Raw genomic sequence first — 17,654 nt, forward strand, 5'->3', positions numbered from 1 at the left:
ACCCTCATAGCAGCCCTTTCCTGGATCTTGCATAGCTGCCAGACACTTCACCTGTGATCTTCCAGTTACCCCTAGAAACCCACAGGATAAGGTGGGGTACAGTGGCTCATGCCTGTAATCCCAGCACTTTGGGAGGCTGAGGCAGGTGGATCACCTGAGGTCAGGAATTCGAGATCACCTTGGCCAACATAATGCAACCTCGTATCTACCAAAATACAACAATTAGCCGGGTGTGGTGGTGTGTGTAGTCCCAGCTACTCGGGAGGCTGAGGCAGGAGAATCACCTGAACCCCCTGAACCCTGGAGGTGGAGGTTGCAGGGAGCCGAGATTGCACCACTGCACTCCTGGGCGATAGAGTGAGACTCGGTCTAAAAAAAAGAAACCCACAGGACAGGGACTATGATCCCTGCTTTGCCACTAACAGAGCCAAGCATCCAACACGCAGGCTACCTTTGTCTTTTCAGGTTCACCTTCTCACCCTGAATGCCATTGTCCTTTGTCCCCTTCCCACCTTGCTGTCCACCCAGCAGGCACGGGTCCTGTGCAGCAGGCCAACTCGAGATGTGCTTGCGTCTCCTGTTTTCGGGCTGGCCTGCTGCACCAGACCTGACCTGTGCCTGATCTTAATGCCGCAGGAACACCCAGGATTTTCACAGCCCCCACCCAGTGTCCATTTGGCCAGAGGTCTTGGCAATGGGGAGGCACCAAGTGCAAGGAGCTGGCGCTCCATCCTGTTTGAGGCTTACACCCCCTCACCTGTTGGCATGTGTTGAAAGAAGGCGTTTCCTGGTTCCTTAGCAGAGTCCAGGGCTGTCTCCAGTGCGGTGTCCTGGAAAGAGCTGCCCAAGGCATATTAGGAGAAGGAGAGCAGCCGTGGGCTGCATTCTGTGCTGGGGATTTTTCTTTTTTTTTTTTTTTTTTTTTGAGACAGAGTCTCACTCTGTCGCTCAGGCTGGAGTGCAGTGGCACGATCTCAGCTCGCTGCAAGCTCCACGTTCACGCCATTCTCCTGCCTCAGCCTCCTGAGTAGCTAGGACTACAGGTGCCCACCACAACAACCGACTAATTGTTTGTATTTTTAGTAGAGACAGTGTTTCACCGTGTTAACCAGGATGATCTCGATCTCCTGACCTCGTAATGCGCCCGCTTCAGCCTCCCAAAATGCTGGGATTACAGGCGTGAGCCACCGCGCCCGGCCTGGGGATTTTCTTTAGGACATGTTCAAACACATGTGAAAGCAGAGAGAAAGGTACCAAGGCTACCCATCTATCGCTGTGGCTGAGAGCTACACCTGGAGCCACTGAGGACTGGGCAGGGAGCCCTCAGAGGGCATCTTGGGGTCACACTGTATCCACCGATGGGGCCACATCCCTTCCCCCACTCTCCCCAGTTTGATACCTGTGTGAATAGATACCCCTTTTTGCCTTCTTGCTCTAGGTGCTAACTTTGAGTACATCATCGCAGAAAAAAGAGGGAAGAATAACACCGTGGGGTTGATCCAACTGAACCGCCCCAAGGCCCTCAATGCACTTTGCGATGGCCTGATTGAGGAGCTCAACCAGGCACTGAAGACCTTCGAGGAGGACACGGCTGTGGGGGCCATTGTCCTCACCGGCGGGGATAAGGCCTTTGCAGGTGTGCGCAGCAGCGGAGGCCTTTGTGTCTGGGCAGATGTGGGAGGCACGTGTGGCCTTGGGAGAAGCCTCCAGACTGACTTGTACCCCTGTGATGGCGGAGGCACGCGCGTGAGGACTTCCTCACATATCCAGTGAAGACGGGCATGGGAACAGCTTGCATGAGCAGCTTTGTGTATGCTGCAGAACCGCATGTGCTCCCCCAGCAAAATAGCTTCTTCAAAGAGATTCAGGTCCTTGGCAGTCAGGCTTTACACAAAGCCTGTCAAGGGCTTACGCCCTGATGAATATGCCCCGCCTCTGTGGGCGCCTCCCTCGCACCTGCCACCTGCCCCAGAACCCCTCTTCATGACCTCTGTTATAGCTGGCATAACAGCATTCCTACAGCTGTCCGCGTGGCCTGGTGTCACCCGTGCCCAGCAACCCCAGTGCCCGTGTCTGGTGTGCTCCGAAGCTCCCTGTTGGTCTGGGGGATACAGGACGGGTGGGCCCTCTGCTGCCTGGTAACTGGAACCTCCTTTCCACTCCTGCCAGCTGGAGCTGATATCAAGGAAATGCAGAACCTGAGTTTCCAGGACTGTTACTCCAACAAGTTCTTGAAGCACTGGGACCACCTCACCCAGATCAAGAAGCCAGTCATCGCTGCTGTCAATGGCTATGCCGTGAGTATTGCTGCCGAGGGTCTCCTCTTGTGGCTGAAGGAACTGTGCTGTGCATACACAGCGTAACAGATTTTTATTTTGAAGAGGTCTTTAGTTCCCAGGCCAGCAGCCTCCTTTCCTGCCTCATGGTGCTAAAGAGCCAGGAACCGTGCAGAGAGGACACCTCCTGGCATCTGTTTTTTTCATGGCTGTTCACCTGACAGCTTCTCCCCAGCAAGCTTCTCTTCCAGGGCGGTGGAAGAGAGGTGCTGGCTTTGGCTACGTCTATAAACTGGCTTCTTTTGCCGCCCTTGAAAACTGTCCTGGGACTGTTTGAAGTGCTGAGGCTGATCTTGACTTATAGGGAAGCAGTGTGATCATTTCATGACGCTCCCTTCCGTGGAAGCCAGGGGTCTGCGGGTGGAGTTTTCTCGGCACAGCCACACCCCCCAGTCTCTGTGGCTGCGTCTCGGCCACAGCAACAGAGTTGTTTTTTTTGAGACGGAGTCTCGCTCTGTCGCCCGGGCTGGAGTGTGGTGGTGCGATCTCGGCTCGCTGCAAGCTCCGCCTCCTGGGTTCCCGCTGTTCTCCTGCCTCAGCCTCCCGAATAGCTGGGACTACAGGGGCCGCCACGTCACCCGGTTAATTTTTTGTACTTTTAGTGGAGACGGGGTTTCACCGTGTTAGCCAGGATGGCCTCAATCTCCTGACCTTGTGATCCGCCCGCCTTGGCCTCCCACTGTGCTGGGATTACAGGCGTGAGCCCCGCGCCCAGCACCCAGCAGCGGAGCTGAGTCGTCACAGCAGAGCCTGTAAGACCTTCATGGCCGTTTACGGAATGTTTGCCGGCCGCTGGTAAACAGCATCAGCCATCTGTAGTTAACTTATCACAACGATTATCTAGTTTGGTGCCACTATGTTAGTCTTTGTCATACGCCTGACACTGTTTCTTTTCAATGGAAAATTTGAATAAGCAAGCAGAGTGATTTCTGACTGGGTTCCCCTCGTGAGACTCTCCTGATGCTGAATGTTTTACAGTTTGGCGGGGGCTGTGAGCTTGCCATGATGTGTGATATCATCTATGCCGGCGAGAAGGCCCAGTTTGCACAGCCAGAGATCTTACTAGGAACCATCCCAGGTAAAGGGTAACACTGTCTCTGATAGGCATAGATGCCTTAGGTAATTCCTCAAAATTGACCTGTGTCTCAGGGCCCACAGCTCGTATCTGACCAGAGGCCCTGGATGGACAGCCCCATGTCTGGTCAGTGGTCTGTCTGTGGACAGCCACAGAGGCTGGAGTGGTTGTGACAGAGCTTGGCGCGGCCTCAGAGTCCCGGGACCGTGTCTGGCTCCTGTGACTGTGCCCGGGTCGCACATCTGATGGTGTTGGGAGAGGCAGGTCGTGGGTAACACTGGCTTCTAACCATGGCAGTTCTTGCTAGGTGTGTCAGAGAGGAGAGAGAACATGGTGACCCTGGGTGGCACTGGGAGCTCTGCCCACTGCCATCTCACTGGCCTGGAGGTCACGTGGCCTGAGTTCAGAGCGGGGAGTCAGACCCCCCACCATGCCCGTGGGAAGGGCCTGGGCTCTTGGCAAAGAGCAACACCCTCTACCCCCAGGGTCTTCCTGGTGGGCCTGGTAGAAGGGTGGGCACAGGCCGAGCAGCCAGGAGGGGCTGAGAGACCCTGAGGGCCTGGTAGAAGGGTGGCACAGGCGGGCAGCCAGGAGGGAGCTGAGACCCTGAGGGTGGGCCTGGTAGAAGGGTGGGCACAGGCCGAGCAGCCAGGAGGGAGCTGAGACCCTGAGGGCGGGCCTGGTAGAAGGGTGGGCACAGGCTGAGCAGCCAGGAGGGAGCTGAGACCCTGAGGGTGGGCCTGGTAGAAGGGTGGGCACTGAGGGGAGCAGCTGCACTCAGGGCGCTCTTCGCTGCCCTCTGAGTTTGACCAGGCAGATTCTGAGTCCTTGAGCTTCGAGCTTGGTGCGTTTTTTCAGGTTCTGATCCCTAGAAGAGCTGCTGCTCTAAGGGACCAGTGCCTGGGGTCAGGGAGGCCTATAAGCTTCTAAGATGTTGACCACAGAGGCTGGGGAGGGCCCCACGGAGCCACACACCTTGATCCAATGTCAGGGTGTTGGGGGAGTGTGGGGTCCAACCCTGCCGGGCTTAGCGGGTGTTCTCCCCGTGTGCGGAAACAAGAGATTGTAAGAAATAAAGACACAAGACAAAGAGATAAAGAGAAAACAGCTGGGCCCGGGGGACCACTACCACCAAGACGTGGAGACCGGTAGTGGCCCTGAGTGGCTGGGCACGCTGATATTTAGTGCATACAAGAACAAGGAGGCAGGGTAAGGAGGGTGGATCTTCTAAGTGATTGACAAGGTGAAGCAAGTCACGTGATCACAGGACACAGGGCCCTTCCCTCTTAGGTAGCCGAAGTAGAGAGGGAAGGCAGCATACGTCAGCGTTTTCTTCTCTGCACTTATAAGAAAGATCAAAGACTTTAAGACTTTCACTATGTCTTCTACCGCTGTCCTCTACGAACTTCAAAGAGGAACCAGGAGTACGGGAGGAACATGAAAGTGGACAAGGAGCGTGACCGTTGAAGCACAGCACCACAGGGAGGGGTTTAGGCTGCCAGATGACTGCGGGCAGGCCTGGATAATATCCAGCCTTCCACAAGAAGCTGGTGGAGCAGAGTGTTCCCCGACTCCTCCAAGGAAAGGAGACTCCCTTTCGCGGTCTGCTAAGTAACGGGTGCCTTCCCAGACACTGGCGTTACTGCTTGACCAAGGAGTCCTCAAGCGGCCCTTATGCGGGCGTGACAGAAGGCTCACCTCTTGTCTTCTTCGTCACTTCTCACAGTGTCCCTTCAGCACCTGACCCTATGCCCACTGGTTATTCCTAGGTTGTATAGTAACGGAACAAAGAGTAATATAAAAGCTAATGATTAATGTTTATAATAATGATTGATAGTTGTCCATGATCATCTCTATATCTAATTTGTATTATGACTATTCTTGTTCTATTTTCTTTATTACACTGAAACAGTTTGTGCCTTCAGTCTCTTCCCTCGGCACCTGGGTAATCCTTTGCCCACAGGGGAGCACCAGATGTGGGACCTGAGCTTGAAAAGGGGCTGCTGCCCCTGATGTTGCCGGGCTCCTGTGCTGCTCGGCCTCTGACCCCTGGACCTTGTCTCGGGGCCTATCTTAAGCCCCTTGGAACTTGCTGGCTGCGCAGCTGCGATGTCCTCTTGGGTTCACTCACTGCGGTGCCAGCCATGACCAGCCCCTCCCCACAGGTGCGGGTGGCACCCAGAGACTCACGCGTGCTGTTGGGAAGTCGCTGGCAATGGAGATGGTCCTCACCGGTGACCGGATCTCAGCCCAGGACGCCAAGCAAGCAGGTATGGGTTGGGGCTGCCCACGGAAGCCACATGGAAACCCGGGGCGGCATCCAGGTGTCCCCCTCGTGGGAGCCCCACAGAAACCTGGGGCAGCATCCAGGTGTCTCCACGGTGGTTGCATGAGTTTTTGGGTCCTGAGGACCTGGGAGAAGACTGACTGCCTTTTGTTTTTACGTTTTGAAGTACTGTACGCACAGAAGTGGAGCCACGCGTAAGTATCTGGTGCGGAAGAACAGCCCAGCAATTACGTCCCCAAAGTCCGGTGTAAGCAACGGGCGTCTCCGGGCCCTCACTGGCCAGTCCTCCCACTGCCCTGTTGGGGATCATGGTCCCCAGGTCTGGCTGCCTCTGCCGTCAGAGCTATGGACAGCCTGGCCTGCGTGTCTGAGAGCACAGGGACTGCGGTGCCAAGAGCGCTCAGCACTCAGCACTCAGGAAGGGGCACGTGCGGCACTTACCGTGTGGAGCCACCCTTGCTAATGCTCAGAGGCTGGGATGCTCCAGCACGCTGCTCCCCAGCGGCCACTCCCTCGAAAAGGAATAGACAAGCGCTCTGTCTGCACTCACTCACCGACGTTCTTGTGTTTCAGGTCTCGTAAGCAAGATTTTTCCTGTTGAGACACTGGTGGAAGAAGCCATCCAGTGTGCAGAAAAAATTGCCAGCAATTCTAAAATTATAGTAGCCATGGCCAAAGAATCAGTGAATGCAGGTAGGGGATCCTGCCAGGAAGACAAGGTAGAGAGGTCTCCGGGGCTGTCAGGAGTATCCCTGAGGCGTCTCTGACTGTCAGGAGCCTTCCTGAGCGGCAGGCACGAATGGAGATGCCTTAAGCCCTCCTGGGCAGAAATGGTTCTCAGTGTCTCAGTTCTGCTGTCTCTAGAGTTGTGGTTTCTGGTCACGCCCTCAGGAACTCTGCTGAGATATTCCCAGCTCCCCTTGTACCAGGGCCCAAGAACTGAGCCAGGCCTGGGAGGTGAGGGCAGTACAGAGCTGACCATGGCAGGGAAAGGCTGAGAAGGGAGCCGAGGTCCCAAAAGTAAAATGGTCTCGCCCACGGGGAGGCTCGGTTCACCTCCCGGGACCTGGGGTTGGCGGCCGCGTCTGCGCCTGGCAGGTGGCTACACAGGCTTGCAGGCCAACGCCACGCTGTTCATTCTTGGCCTGGATCCCTTTTAGTCTCCCTCTGCCAGGGAAGTGGATCTGATCTTCCCCCTCCTCAGAAATGCTCAAGTTCTATTGTCACAATTTATTCTCGGCATGAGAATGAGATGGTGGTTAGCTGGCTGAGTCCGGACAGGTGTGGGTAGCCCCAGGCAGGTCCCCTAACCTCTCTGAGTGTGTTTACCTCGAGGGTGTGGCCGTCCGCCGGGCTTGCCGTTGGCTTGAGGCAGGATACAGTGAGGAGAGCATTTTGAAAAAAAGGGAGGCTGCTGTTGCCCAAGGTGTTTGGCGAGGTCGGGCTCCTCTCGGAGAGGATGCTGGCTGCAGCCCCGGAACCACCGCGCCTGCCTCCATCTGTGCATCCAGGTCTGCCCTGCTTGGCCTCGTGCAAAGAAGGGCCTGGAATGAGCAGAGCCAAAGGCGTTCTTGGTGCCAGCCACGCCCAGCTCTGGCTCCCGTGCTGTCCTTCCTGGTTTTCATCCTTGTTTACTTTTCTCTGTTTGCAGCCCTGTTGCTGCCTCACAGCCTCTCCTCAAGGGCGCAGTTTGCCATCTCACCTTTCATCCAGTTCCTGTCCCTTCCTTGGGGCCCTGGGCCACCCGAGTGTGACGCGTGGGGCCATAGGAGAGCTGTTGGTTTTGCCAGGTCTCCGCTGGGGCAGTGCCTTTGAGAAGGGCAGCGCCGTGGAAGCCTGCGCAGGGCCGGGCCACGTCGGAAGCACAGTTGTGCGTGGGTCGGTGAGGAGGGAGGAGAAGTTCTGCATGGAATAGCTCTGTTCATAACTCTAGGACTTTGTTTTTCAGCTTTTGAAATGACATTAACAGAAGGAAGGAAGTTAGAGAAGAAACTCTTCTACTCAACCTTTGCCACCGTGAGTAAACAGCGTGCAACTGGAGAATCTAGCACATTTCAGTCACACAAGTTGCTGGGAATTTCCTTTTACATCTTATCATTAAGTGTCGTTTCTTTCTGGACTGCCAGCCTCACCTTTAGCGGGATCAGATTTGTTCTATCAGTGGGTCTTGATGTTAGAAAAAAAGTAGAACATGTGGAAGTTCAAAAGTATGAAATCTTACAGGCGCTTTTCTTGTCTTTCCTGTTATATGAGGTCTAGGAATTGCACCCTCAAGCAGCAGCTCCTTTTTTTTTTTTTTTTTTTTTTGACAGGGAGTCTCACTCTGTCCCCCAGGCTAGAGTGCAGTGGCTGGGTCTCAGCTCACTGCAAGCTCCGCCTCCCGCCTCAGCCTCGAGTAGCTGGGACTACAGGAGCTCGCCACCACGCCCGGCTAATTTTTTGTATTTTTAGTAGAGACGGGGTTTCACCGACTTAGTCGGTATAGTCTCGATCTCCTGACCTCGTGATCCGCCCGCCTCGGCCTCCCAAAGTGCTGGGATTACAGGCGTGAGCCACCATGCCCGGCCTGGCTACTTTATTTAAAATGCGGTTTCAGCTGGGTGTCATGCATCCATAGTCCCAGCTTCCTGGGAGGCTGAGGCGGGTTGTTCGAGTCCAACTGGTCAACAAAGCAAGACCCCGTCTCAAAAAAAAGACTTTTTTAAAAAATGAGGCCGGGCGCCTCATTTTAATTGTTCGGTAAAATTAAAAGTGGTTTGGGCACTTGAGGAAGGGGTACAAATGCATGCGCGCCTGGGGACGCTTGCACACAACTTGAGAAAAGCAGATGCAGAATTGAGTTCTCATGTCCTGCTCCAACACAGGGTAGCCCCTGATACAGGTCACCCATCGTCCACTTGATGACTTGGTGAGTGACCCATACAGGTGCATCTGAGGCTCTTTAGATGTGAGCTTGTTTGACATACACAAGCTCCTGAATGACCATCACCTAAACTGGTAGAGAGAGGCAGTGAAAATCCCCGTGCCCAGGTCCAGCTCTGCTTGGGCGGGTGTCCCTGCCGCTGAGTCCCCTGCCTGGCCCCCTGGGCCCCTGTGAGCATGAGGAGTGAGGCAGGACCAGGGAGACACGGGCGGACAGTGGCATCAGGCTCTGTGAGGAGACTGCACGTCCAGCTCTGTTTCTGCCCCTTTTCCTACCAGGATGACCGGAAAGAAGGGATGACTGCGTTTGTGGAAAAGAGAAAGGCCAACTTCAAAGACCAGTGAGACCCAGCCGACCCCTCCCTCACACCTTTGCTTAGAGAGGGCAAGTGCAGCCTGCTGTCAGTTTTAGAAGCAAGTAAATCATCCTCTTTTCGAGAGCAGCATCCGTGGTGCGCAGTTTCTCTCTGACTGCTGTGTGGTCACGGCCCGAGTTCTCACGGCATGACTGCCTTCTTCACCCAGCCTGTGAGGGTCCGTGTTCACATCCTGATTGGAGCACCTTCTTCTCAATGTTAAGATTCTGCTGAGGAGCCCCTGCTGGTCCCTCTGGGCATGCTGTGCTTGGGCGGAAAGCAGGGCCTGCGGGTCCTTGTGTCCCTGCCGCTGGAGAGTGGGGCTGCTCTGAGGGAAACACTGCTGCCTTCACACAGATGCTCTGTTGATTAAAGTGACAGCGATTCAGGTGACACCACGCCTCGTAGGTCATGTCTGGAATGAGTATTCTGTCATGTTAGTTTTTTGGTTTTTTTTTTTTAACTTTTTTGTTTTTTCACTGTAAGGAACAACATTCAAAGAAAAAAGGTTTGTATAGTAAGTCGCCCCACATCATACTTCCTGGGTATCCACTGTGAACAGCTGGGCCCGTGGCTTCCTAGAGACTTCTGTGCGCACACACACATCCCTGCACACGTGCACAGGCATGGACTGTGGTTTTCTTCCATGCCCACTTACGTAGAGCCCTTTCCTCACGAGAGCCCACCTTGTTTCCTTTGTACTTCTGTCATAAGGAGCTCTCTGTTCAGTTTCACTGCTTTCTTCGCTGTTGTGGTAACACACGACGTAAACTTGACCATCTTAACCATTGTTTTTTAGAGACGAGGCTAGAGTGCCGTGGTCAATCACAGCTCACTGCATCCTGAATCTCCTGGGCTCAAGTGATCCTCCCTGCTCCCAAGTAGCTGGGGCCACAGGCCTGCACTACCACACCCAGCTAACTTTTAAAATCTATCTTTTGTAGAGATGGGGTCTCCCTGTGTTGCCCAGGCTGGTCTGAACCATTTTAAGTCCACATTTCAGCAGCATTAAGTACATTCTCCTTGTGCAACCATTACTGTCTATCCAAGAAAGCTTTCATTTTCCCAAACGCAAACTGTCCCCATTAAACAATAACCCCTTTCCCCATTAAACAATAACCCCGGCCGGGCGCGGTGGCTCAAGCCTGTAATCCCAACACTTTGGGAGGCCGAGACGGGCAGATCACGAGGTCAGGAGATCAAGACCATCCTGGCTAACACGGTGAAACCCCGTCTCTATTAAGAAATACAAAAAACTAGCCGGGCGAGGTGGCGGGCGCCTGTAGTCCCAGCTACTCGGGAGGCTGAGGCCGGAGAATGGCGTGAACCCGGGAGGCGGAGCTTGCAGTGAGCTGAGATCCGGCCACTGCACTCCAGCCTGGGCGACAGAGCAAGACTCCGTCTCAAAAAAAAAAAAAAAAATAACCCCTTTTCTGCTTCCCTCCAGCTCCTGGCACCCATGCTTCTACTTCCTGTCTCTATGGAGGGACCTCCATTTGTCCCTTTGGGTCAGGCTCGTTTCAGCCCCACGCCAGATCCCTGGGTTGAAATCCTAACCCCTACTGTGCTTTAGGAGGGAGGACTTTGGGCAGTGACTAGTCATGAGGGCAGAGCTCCTCCAGTGGGATTAGTGCCCCATGAGGGGATGGAGCTCCTCCAGTGGGATTAGTGCCCTATGAGGAGGCGGAGCTCCTCCAGTGGGATTAGTGCTCTATGAGGAGGCAGAGCTCCTCCAGTGGGATGAGTGCCCTGTGAGGGGGCGGAGCTCCTCGAGTGGGATGAGTGCCCCATGAGGGGATGGAGCTCCTCCAGTGGGATTAGTGCCCTATGAGGAGGCGGAGCTCCTCCAGTGGGATTAGTGCCCTATGGGGAGGCGGAGCTCCTCGAGCGGGATTAGTGCCATATGAGGGGGCAGAGCTCCTTGAGCAGGATTAGTGCCTTATGAGGGGGCGGAGCGCCTCGAGTGGGATTAGTACCATATGAGGGGGCGGAGCTCCTCGAGTGAAATTAGTGGTCTATGAGGGGGCAGAGCCCCTCCAGTGGGATTAGTGTTCTATGAGGGGGTGGAGCTCCTCGAGTGGGATTAGTGCCCTATGAGGGGGTGGAGCTCCTCCAGTGAAATTAGTGCCCTATGAGGGGGCAGAGCCTCTCCAGTGGAATTAGTGCCTTATGAGAGGGCGGTGGTCTTCCAGTGGGGTTATTGCCCTTAGGAGAGCCCCGAGGGCACTCTTTTGCCCCTCCCGCCATGTGAGTGCTCTGTGGGAAGGTGCTGCCTGTGAACCATGGGCCTCATCACCCACAACCTGCCTGGAGCCGTGGCCTCCAGAACTGTGGAAAGTCAGTGTTTATCAGCCACCCAGACCATGCCACTGCATCACAGCAGCCCAAGCTAAGGCACATACCGTCCAGAAGGTTTGTGCCTGTTGTGGCATGTTTCACCATTTGATTTTTTTCACTGAATGACGATCCTATAACATGCTTTTTAGTGGCCCTGATGTTTCATACTGTGGACGTGTCATCGTGCCCATGGTTCTAGATATTTCCCCCAGGGAAGCCCACCTGCCCCCTAGCTCAGTGCGGACTCTAGAGAGCGTTCACAGGTGTCTCCTCCACTTGGCCCCGCAGCTTGGTGTGGGTAGTGGCCTAGATTGTGATCATGGCCTTGGGCTGGGTGGGCAGAGTGTGTGAGCTCCCACCCCTGAGTTCTTGGGCTGAATACCAAGGACAGATTCACCTGCATCAAGAAGTACAGAGACCTTTGCTGAGCTCTGGCTCCCTGAATGCGGCAGGTGCCACGCCCGTGTGTCCGATTACATTTATACGCAAAATGGGCACACGCGTGCTCTGCGACCGCTCGCCTTGCAAGCATTGGCTCTGCACTTCCACCCACCCCGTCTGTCCTCCTGTGTGCCATGATTGGAGTCCACTAGTTCAGAGCTGGCTTTAGGGTGGAGCAGGTTTATCTCGCCTCTGCCAGGGCAGGTGGGAGTTCTCATGCAGTTTACCTTCAAACAGGCAGATGTTCTTTTCAGATAAGCCTTGGGATCTGGGACTGTTTGACAAATACTGAAATAGGTACAAAAGGAGTTTGATTCAGGTCCAACGGGGCAGAACAGGCTCTTCCCTCGGGGTAGGGAACCTGGAACCTGCTCACTTACTGGAGTGGAGCACATGGAGGTTCGTGCAGGTCATGAACCACTGGCCCTGGAGCCTGGAGTAAACACGCAGGGATAGATAGGCACCAAATGTTCAAGTATCCAAGGGAGGAAGCCTGAACATTGGGAAAATCCACTCCGTTTAATTTTTCATGTGCACTGGGGGCAGCCTCCATAATTTGATTTCAAGCAATGGAACCCCAGAGATTTGGAGGGCCGGTTACAGCCTCGTGTTCACACCTGTGTCAGCCACGCTTGGCTGGAAGCCGCGTCTCAGAGGTCTGCGTCTTAGTTATCTGGTTCCAGAGTTTGGCAGGGACAGGAGCCCAACTCGTAGGCGCGGGAATGGACCTCGTCTTCATGCTGGCCCCAGGGAGCCTGGAGCAGGGGTGCCACTGTCCCACGCAGGGGAACCCCAGACGCAGAGTGAGGCTTCCACTCCTGAGCTAGTTGACCTCTGGCCCCAATATTGTTTGGGGTTTGATTAGGTGTTTTTTGTTTGTTTGTTTTGGGTTTTTTTGAGACAGAGTCTCTCTCTGACACCCGGGCTGGAGAGCAGAGGAGTGATCTCAGCTCACTGCACCCTCCACCCTCCGGGTTCAAGCAATTCTCGTGCCTCAGCCTCCCAAGTAGCTGGGATTACAGGCGCCGGTCACCACGCCCGGATAATTTTTGTATATTTTGAAGAGATGGGGTTTCACCATATTGGCCAGGCTGGTCTCCAACCCCTGACCTCAGGTGATCCACCCACCTCAGCCTCCCAAAGTGCTGGGATTACAGGTGTTGAGTCACCGTGCCCGGCCTGATTTGGTTTTGAAGCTGAAAACTTTCTTGCCCATCTCTCTAAAATCGGCTTGCCCTTGTATATTTGGGTAAATGGTGACTCTCCACTTATAGGTTGGAGTAGAAACTGCCCAGGGACAGCTCCGAACCCTGGTGGCCTCGGTGCAAAGCCGCCCTCATCGGCAGGCCCTGGGTAGCCCCAGTCTTCTCTCTGCCCGAGCGGCCAGCCCAGGGCCAGCTGTTCAGGTGCTGCTGGGTGCCAGCCTGGGTGGCCCCACCAGGCTTTTCTGACGCAGCCCAGGCCACTTCCCGTGGGGACAGGCTCCTAGGGCGAAGCAGTTCAACATGGAGACGTCTGTTTCCTCTGGGTTTTCTGAGGCGGCTTTGTCATTTTTCACATACAGATTGATTTTCAGAACTTTTTAGGAGCCACCAGGTCTCGGAGCATTTGTGTCACCTCAGGGCTGAGAGCCAGGGCCACAGAGCTGGCCCCACAGCTAGCGTCCAGCTGGGAATCAGGTGGAAGAAGATGGCTTCGTGGAGGGAGGGCCCGGCCAGCCTGAGCCCAGCCAAAGGTCAGGACGCCGCCATGCTGGGAAGGGGGTTGCAGGCCGCTGACACCGGGGGATGACGGAGGACCCTTAGGTGTCCTGGCACTCGCGGCTGAGCCTGGAAGCTGGGCCTGGCTGCCCTCCTGGACCCCCTCCAGGGGGTCTAATGTCCTGGCTCCCGTGTCCCGTGCTCCCGCCCCTCGGGAGCGTGGGCTGAAGGCCTGGGTCCAGCTGCCTGCCCTGGTGACTCCAGGGACCCGGTGCGCTCCGGCCATTCTGCCAGGCCTAAGGGCAGCACGATGTGGTCAGAGGGCAGAGACCCTCATGAGGGGAGGCCGCAGAGGGCGGCAGTTGAACCCCTTCTGCCTGAGGGAGCTCGAGGTGGGAAGCTCGGGTAGGGACACTGGGGAGCCCCGGCCACAGCGCGCGGGCGCCCAAATCTCGGACCTGGCGAGGCGCCCGTGGGTTGGGTGGGTGTTGCCCCCACGCTCCGACTCAGCCCGAGTGTCCCCCGTTCCCGGGGCTCCCCGCCCTTCCAAGAGCCGTAAGTGGACCCCAGCCCCGAACCCCAGCCCCAGCGGATCCCCAAGCCCCGAGCCCCAAGCCCGGGACCCAAAAGCTCCGTCCTCCCCACAAACCCCGCCCTCCGTGTAAAGCCCCGCCCCGGCCCGTAAACCCCGCCCCGCCCCAGGCCCCGCCCCGCCCCGTCCGCCAGGCCATGGTGGCGCTGAAGGGTGTCCCCGCGCTGCTGTCCCCCGAGCTGCTCTACGCGCTGGCGCGCATGGGGCACGGGGACGAGATCGGTGAGCGCAGCGGGCCGGGGCCGCGGGGACCACGCCGGGGCAGGCAGGCGGGCGAGGCTTGCGCGGGGACCCCCGAGCCGAGAAGGGCCGGGTCCTGGGGTGGGGGCGTCGCTCGGGCCTCCCTGGCTTCCCCCGCGTTCTTTAGGGAACCGCGACCTCGTGGGGCTCTGGGCGGGGCCGGCCGGAGCTTCTCCCCGAGTCCCTCCCCAGACGGCCCGAGGGTTCGGCGCTTTTTCTTCTCCTGGGGCCTGGGGTCCCGGGGCAGGGGCTGGGTGGCCGGGGGCCTGGTCCGGGCATCGCGGGCGGCTGCGCGTCCTCTGGCCCCTGGGGAGGCGGCGGGGTCCGGGTCGGCCCCCTGGCCTGGGCAGCACCCGACAGCCTGGCGGGCAGCTGTTGACGCCTCTCCGCCTCCCCGGCGGGGACCTTGCCCTCCCCACCTCCCCGCCTCCCCGCCTGGCTTCCAGCCCTGCAGACTGACTGCGGCCGGCGGTGGGGGCGCCCAACCGGCTGACCTGAGACCCCCTGTGGCCACGATCTGCCGCCGTGACTGGGTGGGAGGATGGGCGGCGCCGACCCCGAGGGCAGGGATAGGTGCTGACCACGCGCTGTCCTCCCGGCTGTTTAGTTCTTGCGGACTTGAACTTCCCGGCCTCCTCCATCTGCCAGTGTGGGCCCCTGGAGATCCGTGCAGACGGTGAGCGAGCCCCAGGTCCCCCAGGGCAGGGCGGGCGGGTGAGCAGTGCTCCTGGCTCTGAGGCTCCTCTGTGGCCTGTGGTGGCCCCAAGTCCATGCTTGCAGTGTGGAGGGTGCAGGCGGGCAGGCGGGCTGGAGACTGAGTGCCGCCCCCTCTGCCCTCCAGGCCTGGGCATCCCGCCGCTCCTGGAGGCCCTGCTGAAGCTGCTCCCCCTGGACACCTATGTGGAGAGTCCGGTGAGGGTTGAGTCGCCCCTGCACCCTGCTGCTCCGCGCCTCGGTTTCCCCTTTTGCGGGCTTCATAGGGCCCACCTGCCTTGGAGTGGGGGGGAGAAGCCATGTGTCCCCAAGGGGCCCTGATCCTCACCAGGGGAGTCCTGAATGGTCACCTGACCAGGAAGGCTGGCAGCACCCAGGGCCCCAGAGCTGACCCCTCCCTCTAGGCTGCAGTCATGGAGCTGGTGCCCAGCGACAAGGAAAGGGGCCTGCAGACCCCGGTGTGGACGGAGTACGAGTCCATTCTACACAGGGCCGGCTGCACGGTGAGCCTGCAGCCCCAATTGTGGGGAAAGGGCCAGGGACCCCCTGTCTCCTGGAGGCTCAGTGGGAGCCAAAGACAGGGTCCCAAGCTCTGTCCTCAAGCGGTCTCCCACCCATCACCCTGAGAACCCCGGACCACTGGGCGCTCCCTCACCAGCCAGGTGGAAGAGGTGCACATGGGCAGTGTGGGCCCTCTTCCTCTGCCCCCGAGCTTTCCACCTGCCCCCCAACTCCGCCCAGGATCCTGACCTGCCGGGGCGAGGTGGGAGGGGTCCTCACCCACCATAGCCTGTGAGTGAAGCCTGGAGGACGCAGGATGCCTGGCCTCCACCTCCTCAGTCTCCCCTGGGGGAGTACCCCCTGGTCCCAGGTCTCTCGCCCCATCCTGGCTATGGTTGGTCAGAGGCCTAGCCCCCTCCTCACCTTGCCCTGCAAGGAGACAGGCCCATTCTCCCGGGCAACCCACTGGCAGGTCTCGGGCAGGGCCTCCATAAGGGGAGGCCAGAGTCTCTCGTCCTGGGCAGGGGACCCCCTAGGACAGCTGGCAGGGGCTTGACAGTCTGCTGAGCTGGCTGGGTGGTCCCAGGCCAGGCAGAAACCAAGCATGGCAGGTTCCTCATCCACAATGTCCTGGGGCCCCCGTCCTAGGCCTCGGGAGCCAGAGGCTGAGTGACCCTGGGGCCCCTGCAGAGGGAGAGCCCAAGAAATGGAACTGAGAGGCCCCATTTCCTGGTGCCCTCCCTACTTGGGGCCCTGGGGAGTCCAGGGCTGGCCCATGAGGGTTTCTGGACAGGGTTTCCTCCAACCCTGCCATTTTGTCTTCCAGAGAGCCCTGGCAAAGTTAGAGAGGTTTGAGTTTTATGAGCGGGCTAAGAAGGCTTTTGCTGTTGTGGCAACGGGGTGAGTTCCAGCTGACTCAGACCTGTCCCCATCCCCACCGGGCCCTCAGGAGCTGCCCCCATCCCCACCGGGGCCTCAGGAGCTGCCCCTACCCTCTTCTCAGCTTCTGCCTGGCTGAGGCTAGATGTCCCACAGAGTGGAGAGACCAGGGAGGAATTTGGGGGGCAGGGCCCCCATTTGCCTGAGCATCAAGTGGGTGAAGGTGGACGGGGTCTGCTCCGTCCCCCAGAGGCTGGAGAAAGGTCTCAGCACCCTGGCCCTGCAGCCCAGCTCAGTGCTGGGCTTGGCTCCTCTGCAGGGAGACAGCCCTCTACGGAAACCTCATCCTCAAGAAGGGGGTGCTTGCCCTCAGCCCCCTGCTGTAGGCCTGGTGAAGACCACCTGGGCCGGAAGAGGAATTGGGGGCACCCTGAGCTCCGGTACCACCACTCACAACAGGCCTCCCAGCAGCAGCCCCAGACCTGGGCCCTGGCCAGGGCTCTAGGGGGCCGGCAGTCATGGGGTGGGCCCTGCAAATTGGTACAAATGTCCCTGATTTGTGAAAATGATGAAAAAACGTAGTCGCTGGTAAACGTTCAGTCTAAAGGTTTTAATTCTGTTGTCACTCAGGCTTGTTTGGTGCTGAGCTCAAGGGACGCTGCTGGCTCCAGAGAGGGCCCCCCATGTACCCTTGACAAAACCTTGAGTGGGAAATCAGGCCTGGGGCCCTGGGGTCTGGGTGGGTGCCTGGGGCCCTGGGGGCTGGGTGGGTGCCTGGGCCCTGGGGACACCAAGGGCTGGAGTGGGGGCAGTGGCTGCCCTGGAGGCCTTGAGAGGGGTGAAGGCTTCTGCCACAGCCTCTGGACTGCGGACACTAAGGGGATTCTTCACCCAGGTCCATTCTTTCCGCCCAGCAGGAGGGCAGGTGGCAGGGGCTGGCCTGGACACTTCTGGAGGAACTGTGGGAGCTCTGTTGAGGGAGGTGCCGGCTGGAGAGGCCTGGGTGTGGGCCATGCCCTGTGCTTGTGGCAGTAGGTGGCTGCCTGCTGGAAGCCTCACTTGCCCTGGCAGGCAGGGGAGGTGAAGGACACGAGGTCATTTGGAGCCCAGTGCCGGGCAGAGGTGGGATGCAGGGGGCTCCTGAAAGGGGGCGCCTGGGAGGCTTCCCTATGGGATGCTTGGACTGGTCTCCAAGGATGGGGAAGAATAACCACCCGCTACTTTCCAGACCCTGGGCCTCTCCCCAGGACCCTCCCCCTGCTCCCCAGAACTTG

General features: G+C 57.9%; 2 protein-coding genes across 3 annotated transcripts; both read left to right on the top strand.

Annotated features, from left to right (window-relative positions):
- Positions 1-1,407: 1,407 nt before the first annotated feature.
- Positions 1,408-9,383, top strand: ECHS1 (enoyl-CoA hydratase, short chain 1; the record flags this gene model as incomplete). Its single annotated transcript, XM_031651936.1, has 7 exons — positions 1,408-1,636; positions 2,170-2,297; positions 3,315-3,414; positions 5,577-5,681; positions 6,272-6,391; positions 7,647-7,714; positions 8,900-9,383. Coding segments are annotated over 7 exons (816 nt in total), but the record flags the coding sequence as incomplete, so codon positions are not given.
- Positions 9,384-14,160: 4,777 nt separating this feature from the next.
- On the top strand, positions 14,161-17,005 carry FUOM (fucose mutarotase). 2 transcript variants are annotated; one of them, XM_009215680.3, is made up of 6 exons: positions 14,161-14,268; positions 14,894-14,962; positions 15,128-15,198; positions 15,405-15,503; positions 16,328-16,401; positions 16,631-17,005. In XM_009215680.3, exons 1-6 carry the CDS (start codon positions 14,184-14,186, stop codon positions 16,764-16,766), a joined length of 534 nt encoding a protein of 177 aa, XP_009213944.1. In that variant the 5' UTR covers positions 14,161-14,183; the 3' UTR covers positions 16,767-17,005. The 2 variants fall into 2 exon arrangements, with proteins under 2 accessions (XP_009213944.1, XP_003904494.1); XM_003904445.4 differs by having other exon boundaries at positions 16,700-17,005.
- The last annotated feature ends 649 nt before the right edge of the window (positions 17,006-17,654 follow it).

This window comes from Papio anubis, chromosome 11, assembly GCF_008728515.1.
Source record: "Papio anubis isolate 15944 chromosome 11, Panubis1.0, whole genome shotgun sequence".
Lineage (NCBI taxonomy): Eukaryota > Metazoa > Chordata > Mammalia > Primates > Cercopithecidae > Papio > Papio anubis.